This window comes from Nanorana parkeri, unplaced genomic scaffold (assembly GCF_000935625.1).
Source record: "Nanorana parkeri isolate BGI_ZX_2015 unplaced genomic scaffold, ASM93562v1 scaffold134, whole genome shotgun sequence".
NCBI classification, from domain to species: Eukaryota; Metazoa; Chordata; class Amphibia; order Anura; family Dicroglossidae; genus Nanorana; species Nanorana parkeri.
In genome coordinates this window covers 1,066,807-1,081,543 of record NW_017306402.1, presented here as the reverse complement: position 1 = coordinate 1,081,543, position 14,737 = coordinate 1,066,807, and the positions used below count along the sequence as shown (strand labels likewise).

Here is a 14,737-nt window from a genome sequence, read left to right as displayed (position 1 = left end):
AACCCTGGGACCACATTAGTGGCTCCTGACAACCCTGGGACCACATTAGTGACTTGTGACAACCCTGGGACCACATTAGTGGCTCCTGACAACCCTGGGACCACATTAGTGACTTGTGACAACCCTGGGACCACATTAGTGACTCCTGACAACCCTGGCACCACATTAGTGGCTCCTGACAACCCTGGCACCACATTAGTGGCTCCCCACAACCCTGGCACCACATTAGTGTCTCCTGACAACCCTGGCAGCACATTAGTGTCTCCTGACAACCCTGGCACCACATTAGTGTCTCCTGACAACCCTGCCACCACATTAGTGTCTCCTGACAACCCTGACAGCACATTAGTGGCTTCTGACAACCCTGGCACCACATTAGTGGCTCCTGACAACCCTGACAGCACATTAGTGGCTCCTGACAACCCTGACACCACATTAGTGGCTCCTGACAACACTGGCACCACATTAGCGGCAGCTGATCCAGTGTGGACCACAGATTGCAGCCAGGTGCATTCATCAAAGGTCAGCAAAGAGGAATAAAGTACTGTATGTAGTACTGCATATAACACATCAGTCGACTACAGTATACACATGGATGAAACATATACATTGTTGCAAATCAGTCACAATAAGTACACATTTCCACTAAATATTACCTTAAGAGCGGCTGAAACTGAAGTTAAAGTACAAAACACAGAAAGTAACAGAAGGGATAAGAAGGGATTCGCATGCAGATCACAACACAATGTCGCCTAACACAACACACAATGTCGCTTCAGCGCCGTAGCGTAGTTCGGACAGTCCAAGCCGTGCTAGTCCCCCGTTCATTAAATAGGTCATGCGCTCTGCCATGGAAAACCTTTGCCCCCTGATCGTGGCACAGATCAGCATCTCCTCTTCATCTCCACAGTCTCTGACAGTCACTGGGAAATAAAAAAAAGAGAATGATCTTGGAATAAAAGGCTTTCCCCGGGCTGCAAATCCAGAGCAGGTTTGCCGTCCTCCCTTTCTCTGTGTCTCTGTCTCCCTCCTCCTGTAGATGTGTGTGTGTGTTTTTTTTTCTTCCTTCCTGTGTACTGATCCTCCCCTCCCCATATCTGAATCAGATCCTCTGTCTCTAGTCTTCTTCTTTTTAATAGCTGCATACATACTTGCATGAGATCTGCATGGGGGTGTGTAGAAGAGAAAGACAGACAGAAAAAAAAAAAGCTGATATCTGGAAACCAAGGACAGCCCCAACAGGACTTCACGTAACTAATAATCAGCGCTGTCTCTGTGTCTTGTGCCAGTCACTTTGTGTTTCTGGCAGACTAAAGAGAGATTGGGTCTGTCATCCTGCCTTTTTTTTTTTTTTTTTTTTTGTTGACCTTGTTCCTCGCTTGCAGCCATCTGAAGGGTCTCTCCAAGTGAATGGTGCCACTTTGTCACATCTTCAAGTGCCCCCTGAATTGCTTCTTGTCCAAGGTGTTGAAGAGTTGGCTGAAGCAGTCCCATCAGAAGGAAGATTGTGGGCTTTGCAGCGACCTCTCCGCCCTGATCAACACCTAGCCTCTTACAGAAGACAATAAGGAAGAGAATAGTGCAGCTCATAACTGCACAGCACATTGGGAGACAGAAAGGAGAAGAGAGAGAGAAAAAAAGGGGGAAAAAAAGGGAAGACAAACTTACAAACCTGGAGTCTTTACTTATGATCCATGGGCAGAGCTTTAGCCCATCCCAGGCTACCTACAGACATACTTTAAGCAGTAAGTAGCTAGACAAACTATCTCATGACTCTCTTTAACTATGTTTTGTGACCTCTGTATTTCTTTATAGTTGTAAAAGTGTGCACTGAGCATCCTAACCCCCTCCTTGCATGCAGTGTTATTGCTGTGTAATGCAGCAAGCTATGTGTATGTATATATATAAATATACATACATTTTTGTTTTACTACTTGGAAGTTGCTCTTAAAGTTTATGGCCGTTTCTTTTCTATAACTTGTGCAGCATTCTGATAATTCCCCAGCATAACACTTCAGCCTTGTCCAGCCATAGGCTCAGGGACTCACTCTGCATGGACATATATTCATATTATCTGCCATAGGTAACTTCTATAGACTTTTTTTACATCAGTCACCTTTTCAGATGATTATGCCGACTCTGTAGATTTAGATATAAATATTGAGGCATTTTGGCACTGTGTAAAAGAGGGTCATTATTTTAGGCCTAGGCAATCTATGAAGTAAATGTAAAAAGGTCTTGTATGAATGTATATGTCTATTTATATCTATACCTTTTCCTCTTTTTAAATATATAATATACATTTTACTTTTTCTTCTTACATTGTACAGATTATATCTGTAGTGTGCATATATATCTTTGCTGTCTGTATGAGTGTATTGATAGAAACATAGGGAAGATAGATAAATAGATAGTACTCCTACTCTACAGTTCAGTCACAGCTAATTATAAGACAAAAGTGAGAAGATTTAATTATTGTAATTATTAGAATTATTATAGTCATTATTTCACCATGAATCTTAAGAGATGTTTATGGCTAGCACCACATAGTTATTTTGCATTAGAACTATATTTAATGTCTTCTTTGTATACTCAAGGGATATATGAGCTCCAGCAAGCCCTCTCCATAAGCTTTTCATTTTTTTTTCTAACTTCTCCATTTAGACCCTTACTACTGTGATCTGCCAGGACAAGCATTGTCCCCAAGCCAGAACAGTATGGAGATGAGAAGCGATAGTCCCAGCCTAAGGGACAGTCCGGACCGTCGAAGTAACAGTCCAGATACTAAAAGTCCTCCTCCAATCAAAGTGGCCAGATTGGAACAGAACGGGAGCCCATTAGGAGCCAGAGGACGACCGAACGGCTCGCTCAACAAATCCTTGGGAGGTAATAAAGCAGCGTTTTTAATGTATACACAACAAACTGGCAACAACAACACAATGACTTGAAGTGTCAGGGTTCATGTTGACTATGGATTTTCGTCTTTGGTGTAGCATTACAGGAAGTTAGTTTAAGCCTCGTGTTCTTTTGTGGCAAGTGGAAGAGTGGGGTGACCCAAGGGTTGGCATGTTGTAGGCACTGTGCCACTATGAGTTGAGTTGTTGGCAGCTATGTGTCACTGTGATCTAAATGTTTCTAGTTATTCCTAGACAGCTTGCAGCTAATTTCTTTTCCTGCTTTCACTTCTTGCCTGTGCATTCTGTGAAATGTTCATAAAGTGAGGTTTTGGTAGCTATCATTAATCTACACAGAAGGTGACAATATCAGAATGTGCTGGTTGCTGTCTCTGTTTAAAGTCAATATACACTAGCTGTAGTTAATGTTTACACTAAACTTAGAATTGTATTTTCTAGCTATGCAGCTGAATGATTTGTGGGTCATGGTATGTGGGCATGGATTTGTCATCATTTCCCATCGCTATATGAATAAGCCCCCTAATTCTGTATGTTGGATGACATTTTTTTTTGTCATTTTAAGAGCCCTATACGGGATTGTTAGTATTTATCATTTAAATGATCTGAGCCAGTAAAAGTATTTTTTTTTTTTTACTACTTAGTAGATGATTTTAGAAAACATTTTAGGCGTTTTTTTGCTCACATGCTCCGATTTTACTTGTGCATCTGAATTGAATACATTTTAAAACTGCTCTGTGCTCTTAGTGCATAAAGAAGACTTTAAAACTTAAGAAAACTGAATTTTTCAATCAATTCCTGCGATCATTTTTAGAGCATATAAATAGGTTAGTTGTAAATAATTATGTATCTATAGACTGTTAACGAGGAGTAGCGAGATAAAGATGTATTATTTCTCTTTGAATTAAAAATTCTAAACATTAAAGTTGTATAATTTATATTTATGTATAAGTTTGTATTGATATTCTATAAAATAATACCATTATATACTTTTAAATATACATTACCTAACCTAACCATAATCGATTTGTAAAGTAGTTATCTGGTAAGAAATAACAGTTTTTGCTCATAAGTTTTATAGTATATAAAATGTTTGACATGATTCTTAGCCACTTATGTACATGTGTACATTTAAATGAGTGAGGTATACTCCACCATATATTGCTCTCTATAGAAATAAACCCAAAAGCGTAGTTATTAATAATATGATATCTGTAGGTACGTACACCTTTTGCACCACAGAAAATACCTTTGTTAGTTTTACAGTGTTAAACTGTGCAGTCGGTTTCACTTGCACATTTATACAGAGCTCCGTTTACACAGAGAACCCCAAATGCAGCCTTAAATTGAGGACGAGGCGTGTAAATAACCCTGGTGCCAGGAGACGTGATATTTAGGTTAATACTGCTTCGAGTCAGTCGTTTGCCCGCCTTGCAGACGTCCTGGATTGTGCCATGTGGCTCTGCTAATACGAATGACCCCTTGTGCTTGCTCTGACCGTTGCCCTTTAATCATTTGAAAATCATGTATAGATTCGTCTGGCCGATAGTGTTTAGTTTTCTAATTAACGTCACAAATCTGCAGACAGACCACACTTTGTGCTCCTGTGATTGTGCAGCAATATGTGATAGCTTGAATCCTGCCGTGTGCTGCTGACACTGCAGCGCAGGAACAGTTAATATAGGAGACATTAGGCTCTGTCCACAAAACATTCTCTTTATGGGGGTCACTAAAAATAAGAAGAGAGAAACTTGATTATGCCAAAACCCTTCTACGTTAAAAATTCTGGTCAGGAAAATTGTAACATCTGTCTCTTCTAATATATAAAATATATATATATATGTGTTCATGTCTAGGGCGAAACCTCTGACCTTCTGTCACTAATGTCTCTGTGTCTCACACTTTTTCCATGACTCCCCATACCATCATGATAACATTGTTCCTTTTTATTTAAATTTATATTAGTAATATGCAGAATTAATTTTTTATATTGCTAGTAAACCTGTGTGTATGTACAATCTTTTGACTACAGAGTCTCAGTCTTTCCCTCTCTTACTTCCTCTATCATTATTAACCATTATCATTACCTTTGATAAGGTTATTACACTTTGCATTGATCTAAAGATATTGCTGTATATATAAGATATATGTGCACATTTTACGTTATTTTAGTTTAGGCCATTTCCTTTACTCTTTATCTAGCAAAGTCCATTTACGTACGACTACTGATTTTTACATCTACACTGATAAGCACCCCCACTTTAATGAGTGAATAGAAAGTTCCATTCAAAGAAGTTTACATGTTCATTATAGAACAGCATTACATTTCTGACACTGGATTAGGCCTTTGTGACTTTAGACAAGTCTTTTAAATATTAACCTGTATTTGTGAAGCTCCAGTAATGGCTGATACTTTAATAATCACAGATTTTTTTTTTTTTTTTTAAGCACAGCCTTAAAAGTTAAAATGTATAGACTTGATTTTGAAAGAAGCACATACTGTAGGAGGCAATGTTTTACTTATTTTAAAATATGCAGCCTAACCTGTACTGCATGTTTCCATTCTGCTTTTCCTATGGTCTTGAACTCACTCTTGAGGTATGTATATAGACAGAAATACATATTTAATTAAGTGAGAAGGATACTCAATTCTAAAGCAGTTAGGGACGGACATCTTTGATAATTTAATGTTATTTGATAATTGATTTACTTGTTTGATTTCAGACCAGAAGCTTTTAGTGGAAACAGCCATTCAATTTAAAGGCTGTAATGATTATCAGTGGTCTATTCTGTGGAATCTAATTCGGCATCTTGTATACTTTTTTTGTTATACAGCTTTTCTAAATGTTCATTTATTCAAAAAAGAAAAAGCCCCCTCTAGAGGCCTTTAAAAAATGAATTACACCAATTAAGCACGGTTGTTGAAAATGAATTGGATTGATCTTTTCTCTGTTTTTACTATTTGGAAAATCCATATTTTTTTAAATGAGATATTTTTAAGGATGTCCTGGCTTTTACCAAATAATTGACTTTTTTTGACCCTCAGAATCTTTTTTGACCCACGAACACAATTAAAAAAAAATCTAAATGAATGTTGATGAAAGTTGTTTTGTATGCAGCATATTCGGTTTAACTTTTTGTGTATGAAACTGGACTGGCAAACATTCGGGGTATTTGCTTTTTTTCAAGGACAGCGTACAGACATGTAGTGAGGCTAAGCTGGTTGCCAATACAAGGCACGATTATTGAAATGATTTGACTTGCATTGGTGACTGGTGTTAAGTTGCCATGCTTTAGAAAGAAAAGGGAAACTTGACTTACAATAATAATAATAATAATAATAATAGCACAAAAAAGTTTGCCATTTACTTATGAGGCTTGACAGTGCAGCCATGTGTTAAAGTGGACTTTAACCCAGTTTGCTAAGTGGTCTAGTGGTGAATGCAGATTTTTTTTTTCCAATGAGATTTCAGCCACAACCTGGACATGATTATAAACCACCAGACAGAGACAGACGGCTCTGTGAGGCTCTGCGCCTACTGAATACAACTTGGGCTTCCAAACTAAAGCTGATGTATACCCTCCATTCCCTTCTTATGTTTATAGAATAAGTATGGTGTGTCTAGGAAAACAGTACTGGTTAGCCAACCATAAATCTTTTGCTAAATTGAAAGCTAGCTTCCTACAGAGTCAGTTTTAACTCATTTGTAAAGCAAGTTGACAGACAGTTGGGAAGAGATGAACAATGTTTATATTTTTTTGGAGACAGCTGATGATTTTTTGTGTGTATTTATCATCAAACTTTGTATTGGACTCTAACACTTGAAGTATACTTTGATAGTCATTATATTATATGTTTAATAATTTCCATGGGATTACTTTATTGGGCTATACACATAAATTATTTATATAGTACCGGGAGGTTAGCTAAGAGATCATAGAAACCTTATTATACTTAGACCCATGCATATTTAAATATGCTTTATTAGCAGTTACACAAAGGTAGCATGTAATTCGCACTTCTCTATAAGACATATGTCAGAGTCCAAAGTTGTTTTCACCTGCATACCTCTAATGATAAAAACATAGCTTAGTGTACATTTAATAGATTTGTATTAGCTAGATAAAAAATGATAAGTCAAAAAAAGTCATACAAATATGTCAGAAAATAGTGTTACACCCATATAATAAACCCAAAAGCTCTAGCAATATGGTTTTTGGTCACTGTCTATATAACCAACATGCATATAGTCTGAATTGGTCTTCTGGGGTTCACGCAATGACTGCATACACCTGCGGCCAGTGCAAACATTTGAGGAATGGTGGGACCAAGAGTGATTTGGGAAGTGTGCTTGGAGTATGAATTCAGTCGGATACTAGAGGGTTGATTATAGGGATGACTTACAAAATTGGTAAAGTGTTCACCAGAAGGGTAAGTCTCTAAATAGGCTGAAAAGAAACCTGTCGCTAAGAATGCTTAGTCATGCAGTACCTCACTATTTAGACAAACGGCTTTTCTTAAGTGCTAATTCTCAAGTGCAGTAACCCATAGCAGTAAACCGGAATCCATCTTTGTTCCAGCCTGATTTTAGCAAAGTAAAATCTGATTAGTTGCTGTGGGTTACTGCAACCAACAATTAGCCCCCCCCCCCAAATAAAAACTCTTTATAGAACATGGCTTAAAGTAACAAATGCTTGCCTTGTCTGCTGGGGTCAGGATTAATGTTATAGTGTGACAAGCATTCCACGTCAGGTGCAACCATGTTGAATAGTTTTTTTTGCATCATGTAAGAAGAGAGCAATGTCAAGTGCTCAACTTATAAGAGCTTCTATACTGCCTAACTCTTTGATCTCCACTGCTGATCATTCAGTGATAATATTCTAAACAGAAATAGCTAAAAGCAGATCTTGCAGATTTTGTCAGCTCTTCAGCTGTAAGGGCCAGTTAAGATTTTTTTTCCACTTATGTATGACAAACTAGTATCAACCTGGGTATATGACATAAACACAGCTTTTTGGGATCTTTTAGTAAATACTTGCTAACCTGGTGAAAAAAACAGCCTTTTAGTACATCATCCTAGTGTGTCTATCAAATTCAATCGCACCAAATGGCTGCAAAATGCAGGAAGCTGTGATAATATTTACTGTAATCTGGTCATATACATGTTATTGAAGCATCTTTTGGAATGTTGTCACAAATGACACTTCTTAGTACTAGTTTACACAACAATGCCACTGGGAGACATTTTGTGGCCTACATACGTACCTGCAGTTTAACATACTGTCGTACCAAAGGGGCAGCTATTACTGTGGTTTGGCAAACCTGTACTCATTTCATATGTCCTTCCAGCTTCAGGTGGATATTTTTAAATGTCCACTATACTAATTTAGTGTAAAATACAAATTACGGCTTTGATAGGTAGTTTTCGAAAAAAGCTTATTGCGTCTTCCACTTAGCTAGCCATAGCAGTGTTCTATGTTCTGCTGAGTTTCATTGCCTCATGATTTCCAGTAAAGAATATGAGCTACCTAGCTCTATTTTAAACACACAAATGGCATTAATACATAAGGATTTTTCTTACACACCCCTATTTTTTGGTATTTTTGCCTTTATAGTCTTTTAGTCTACATATATTACATTAAAATATATTAATTTCTCTGCTTAGTACAGAAGTTAATTTTGTTCAAACAGATAGCAAAGGTCGGCCCTTTGTGTCACCCTTCTCCTAACTGCATTTATTAAATCTCGATATTAGTGTATGTGCGCTTTAACTATGTCTATTTGCTATACCTGGTATCTTTGTTATCCTTTGGTACTATACTTTTTTTTTGTTGTGCATATGTATACATTTCTATTTTTGTATGTATTTATATTTTTTCTGGTAATTTTATACCTCCATTCAAGTATATATCCAGTGTAAATGCACAGAATTAAAAAAATGTTGCACACTTTAAAAAAAAAAAGCAAAAGTAACAAATTGTTGTCATTGACAGTTAGCATGTATAGCAAGTCTACATATCAAAACTCATATCTGATTAAATGAGTGCCATTTAATCTATTATATAGAGTGTCATTGCATAGATAAATAAATAGATGAACAGACTTGGATATGATTTATTGGCAGATGCATGTGCGTATTGCAATAGATTAAGTAGATTAAAATACCCACAGTATATGTTGAATGTCTTAATTGACAACCAAAACAAAAAAATTAATGATGGAGGCATTGTTAAAAACAAATGGAATTTTTGGAAATACAATAAGCTTGGAATCATTTTGGATTTATGTCACTTGTATTGCTTGTTACATCATAGTAGATACTTTTCACTTAAAGTGAATGTTCACCTTGCTTAGGAAATAAGATAAAGCTGTGTTCACCATTCATGTGTGAAAGAAAAAAAATATTTCTTGCACATAATTGGATGATTGAAGTCAACCCTGTGTCACCTTATTTACTAAACCTAGAGTACATTCTATTTCAAAGTGAACAGTCTTTCCTAAATCAGTCCGTGATGTGTTGACAGTCAGTTTTGGTTAAAGAAGGGTTACTATTTACAATGTGATATGTTTAGCAGGGACTGTCATAGGAAAGGCTGATGCTCTATTAGAAAGATGCTTTGTAGATTGTGTCCACAGCAAGAGTTGAAAGCTGTGTCAGCTAACTCCATCACCCATCCCTAAAGACTTCTTGTTAGAATATCACATGTGCCTCTTATATGCGTGTCCAATGTAATTGTGGCACATAACTGGCTGCAAGTAGAGGGAATTAGAAACTCAGATTAGAATTTTTAACCATGGTTCCTGCACACACTTTAATGCAGTTAGACCATATCTCATGTATGTGTTTTTTTCTATAAATGTTTATATTAATGTTTTCCTTAGAATCGAAAATGTACAGTATAGTTATATTATAGTCCATCTATTTTAGAATGCATATAGTATGCTTAATGTAACATGTAATATAATAAAGCAACCTAAACTGCAATGTAAAATTTGCTATCCTTCCATGTAAAAAGTATAATTATTTTTATTTGTTTTTGAGAATCTCTTGACATACCTAAAGCCATTTTCGGATTTTTTTTCCATAGCTTTGGGAACAAAGACATTTTCTATAGTTAACATGAACAAGTATTTCAGGAAAAACTTTAACATAAAATTAGGTCACCCCCAGAGCAAATAAAAACATTTTTATTTTTTGTGAAACACTTTAGTGAGGGTGTACTTGGAAGTGAAATGTGTTTATCATTACGGAGAAATTACCAATTATTCTTAACATTTAGTGGGCCCTGGTCAGAAATGGGTCAGTATAAGTTGTGCTTTGATATATTTGCACACTGTGCGTGCATATGTTTATGTAGACACATCCGCACGTCACTTAGAAAAACTCCAGGATGGTCTGGACTTTAGACTTTGGGACTTATAAAGATCATGTTCAACCTTCCAAATAAATGTTAATGTCTTTTAGTGAAACATGTACATATCTGCTATATAAGGTTACTTTATATGTACATTTGCATCTTTTTATTCTGAAATGTACAAACGTGTGGCAGATCAATGCCGTTCTCTGTTCTTCAGGATAATTCATGCTTTGATTATATATACAGTCCCTTACAACCCAAAGGGGCACTCTTGGCATATTAGTGCCATAGACAGGTAGGTTTGAACAATAATATGAAAAAAGTGATCAATTAAATAGATCATTGTTCATCATAAGCTAATGCTGGCCAAACATTTAATAATAAATAATTGATCAAAGATTTGATCATTGCTTAAACAAAATCAGTCAACGTAACAGTGAAAAGATCAATTTGGTCGAACTTGACTGTATATTTCTACCAGGGCCGTTAATTTTTTTTTGATGATAGAAATAATTGATTGATGTGATCATTTAGTGAACCTCATTACTGAAATTCTTTAATAAAAATGATAGTTGCATTAAAAGATCATGTCATTAAGTGCATGGCGAACATTTCTACATAGTACAAACTCTAAATTTTCTTTAGTGCTGCCTAACTGTACTTCATTTAAAGCTTCCTGCTATTTAAAAGTTGTTTTCTGAGCTTCTTGTTTTTCTAATTGAGGATTTTTTAACCCACAGGGTTGACTTTATTAATGGAAAAACGTTAGTTATATTCTGGCAAGTTAGTTATATTCTGAAGATGCAAGATTTGTCCATATCTTTGTAATAAATACCCAGCATCTGTAGAGGATGCAAGTTTTAATCCCAGGTCTAAATGCTTTTTTGTTATGATATCGAATAGCTGAGCTATAGAAATTATCCAGTGTCCTGTAAATGTATCATCAGGTTGGTGGATATATGCAAAAAATGCAGTAGGTTTGTTTTCCTTTTTTGCATTTGGTATCTCTTATTGCTTTACTCTCGAATTACCTGATTATTATGTTGCAGATAATAGAGCAGACAACTGGTGAAGGTTTACCCCAGGGTGGACAAATTATACAGAATTCAGTAGCCAGTCTGTCCAATTCAGTAGTCAACAGAGCTTTTTAGGAGAGAATTCCATTGACAACAGCTAGAGAAACCCTCAAAAGTGAGGTGCCATCTGTAATTTTTAAAGAGCATTGGCTTCCTGGCTCCTTGGATTTGTCCAGAGCTGGTTTTCCCCCAGCTTTGTGAAGTTGTGTTTGCTAAAAATAAGTGTACTGGTCTTCCCAATCTCCCTCTGTTGTCTCACTGCTATGCTGATCCCTCAGCTTCACTGGTGAGCTACTGACCCAGAACTAGTGTGCAGGATAAATGCACATTCACTGCAAATTAATTGGGTGTGTAGTTGCTCTAGATCTTTCACATACTAAATACTGAAGGTAAAGAATCAACATGGCAGCCTGGTTGTGAATTGAAAATGACAGCAGAAGTATTTCTCTTATGACAGTCTTCCTTGAAATCACTGTCTAGTTGCAGCCTGAAACTTTCTTATAATAATATATGTGTATCAAGTCATTGTAATCACTGATCAGTTAAATGATTTACATGTGACATACAAGTTAATGTTAAATAATTAAATTAGAGAACCTTGTGATAGTATTTTTGTGTCTAAGTAGCCTCATTGACTAAGTTGCATGTTAATGTGCACGTTGCTCAGCCAAGCTCAAATATAATGCAACATTTCCAAGTGTGCCAGCCAGTATTTTAGTTTTTATACATTACGTTTGTGATTAACGTTTGAGTTACCCCATTAACTTACAAATATGGGTCAGCAACAGAAATGACAAGATAATCTACCAATTTCTGCATTCTATAACTTCAGCTATTTAGTGACTTCCCGACAACAGTTTTATTTTGCTGGCAAAAAGAAACGGTTATTGGCTTTGACTAGTGACGCCAAAAAGCTTAGTCACCTAAGACATTTTTAAATGGAGTCTTCTTTTTATGTGGGCTGTAAAGAAATATACGAAGTTCTTCATTGACCTATGTAATCTCCTTATTCTTCATATACAAGAAGATAAACGGTGATTTACTAAATAGTGCAAGTTTTATAGCAGCCTTGTGAATATGTTCAACAATCAAACAGGCCAACAAGGAAATGTACATTTTGTATATTCCTCTAAACTATAATAACAAATATACTGGGCTGGTGGTTTATCTAGGCACCACATCCACCCACCAAGCTATAATATTCAATAGACAATTCTTACATGTATACAGGACTTCTTAGGTGCCAAGTTAACATTTAAATATCATAGACTATGAAATACCAAAAATAATTTTTATCTTAAAGTCAAGGAAAAGAAGCAAGGTCTCTGCAACTATATGTATTACATATTCCAACATATCACATGTAAATCTCCATATATAACCCCAAACACCCACTGGTCAGCAAGCTAAGATATCTTTAGAATCATACATAAAAGTGATAACTTAATTAAGACTATTTCCTGAAGTGGGATGGGGATAACTCTCAACTGGTTTCCCAGATGATAGATCTGCTTCATCAGAAGATATATTTACAATATTATACCAAAATAGGCATTAATAACATATATTGATTATTTGCAGACTCACAATCATATACATAACACATTTTATATGTCACAAAACATTCAACCAGCCAGACAATGAACCAGGGACTCACTAACAACCAGGGGGAGACCGCAGGGGACACAAAAAACTGCAAAGAGAACGGAGCCTCTGATCTGGCAGGAAAATTATAACCTTTAGTAAATTGTCCCAAAATGTTATTCTTTATGTCAAGTTAATTTGACAGGGCTGTACTGAACAATTGATTTTGGATACTGCTCAGTGATGCGCTGTTTCATAAGAAAATGTTTTTAACTCTTCTGCATCCTGACTGATGGGAATGATAAGGTAACCATCAGCAATAACAGAATCAGATGACAATTTGCCATTGCTTAGGGTACCAAGGATTACTAAGGATATTTTTGGGAGACCAGGATGACCCCTTTACATAGTCACTGCACATTGCTTAAATGTCTATAGCATGTTGGCCTAATCTTTTACTGATGGATTAGGTACTACTTAATTGTCTGTAGGTGCTAATTGATCATAATAGATATTTCCTGTCCAAGCTTCCTTGGGGGGAGAGTAGATCGACCAGTCTCGGTTTTTCTAGGCTGATTGTTTTCTCAGAGCGAGCCCTATGACAGGGAGTTCTGCTAAGTGCTCTTCCCTCTCCTCTCCATAGACTAGTGTATGCACATTTGCCCAATGTGAATGTTTGTGTATACCTTACAATCCTTCATTAGAAAGACCATATGGCTGCCAGAACTTTTACAAGTCAGCAGTTGAATCATTAATATAAATTTTAATTATTATGGATGACTATTCGAATATGAATGCAGGAAGCTGCTGTGCTTTAAATTCCAATAGCAAAAATATATGGTGAAAAGTGCACAGCGCTACCAATAAGGAAAAACTAACAGTGTAACATCACTAATCCTTCTCAATGTGCATAATAAATAAAATAAAAGTGCTTTCTACTAAAGTGCCTCAGTATCAGCAATTTCTGCTAAGGTGCATCCAAAAATATTATAAATAAACCATTGGGTGATCCCTAAAAAAATGGTTAGGTCTCAGCAAGTTAAAATACAATAAATATATATCTTAACAAATGTAATAGGTGATAATGTTATATAGAACAAGTATAAAAAAAATGACCAATCTTAAAATTCCATATAAATAAGTGTTCAAATACTTCAACAAAAAGTGATAAAAAAAAGTCCAACCACTGCTCCACACAACAATGGTGTTTAAAAAAACCTGAAAACTTAGATCCCAGGTGATCCTCAATATAGGACTTCAACGTTTTCAAGTGATGAAATAAGAAGTGTGACTCTCCCCATGCACAATATAAAGCTTTCATATCCGCACTCACCAGAACAAGGAGACTGCCACATTCACATGTGATATAGTATTGCACTAAAGCATAGCAATCTTTCACGCTCTGATTTCCATACTCCTCTCCACTCCGTAATCAGTTAGTTTGGTCAACCTCCGCTCACATCGCCATATTAGAGAAATAAAAAAGACAGCTCATTGTGCAGTAAAAACGTAACAAAGTTTATTTAAAACAAATAAGTCCTACTCACACGAGTTATGTTTAAATTTGCCAGCAATCAATAAGGTAAACGAGCCTCACATGGAGTGCACTCTCTACACAAACTTTCGGATAAGAATAGCCTCAGCAAGGTCCGCCTTTGACGCGTTTCGTCATCCAGGACGTTATCGAAGGACGGCAGACCACCCAAGTTACCATATACAGTTGAATCATTAATGTCTAGCATCTAACATACATGAACATACATGTGTATGTAAATGTTGGGGCAAAATATTATTTGGTGATTGAAT

At 36.3% G+C, this 14,737-nt stretch overlaps 1 protein-coding gene across 4 annotated transcripts in view; it reads left to right on the top strand.

Moving 5' to 3' along the window:
• The first annotated feature begins 1,188 nt into the window (after positions 1-1,188).
• The window catches only part of SATB2 (SATB homeobox 2), a 177,270-nt gene continuing 163,721 nt past the window's right edge, over positions 1,189-14,737 (top strand). For 2 of the 4 annotated variants that reach the window (XM_018553914.1, XM_018553913.1), the window contains exons 1-2: positions 1,191-1,745; positions 2,665-2,886. In XM_018553914.1, coding sequence (XP_018409416.1) covers positions 1,688-1,745; positions 2,665-2,886 — 280 coding nt within the window. In that variant the 5' untranslated portion in view covers positions 1,191-1,687. Of the gene's footprint in view, positions 1,746-2,664; positions 2,887-5,474; positions 5,511-14,737 lie in introns of those variants that run through there. The other 2 variants (XM_018553915.1, XM_018553916.1) reach the window with 2 other exon arrangements.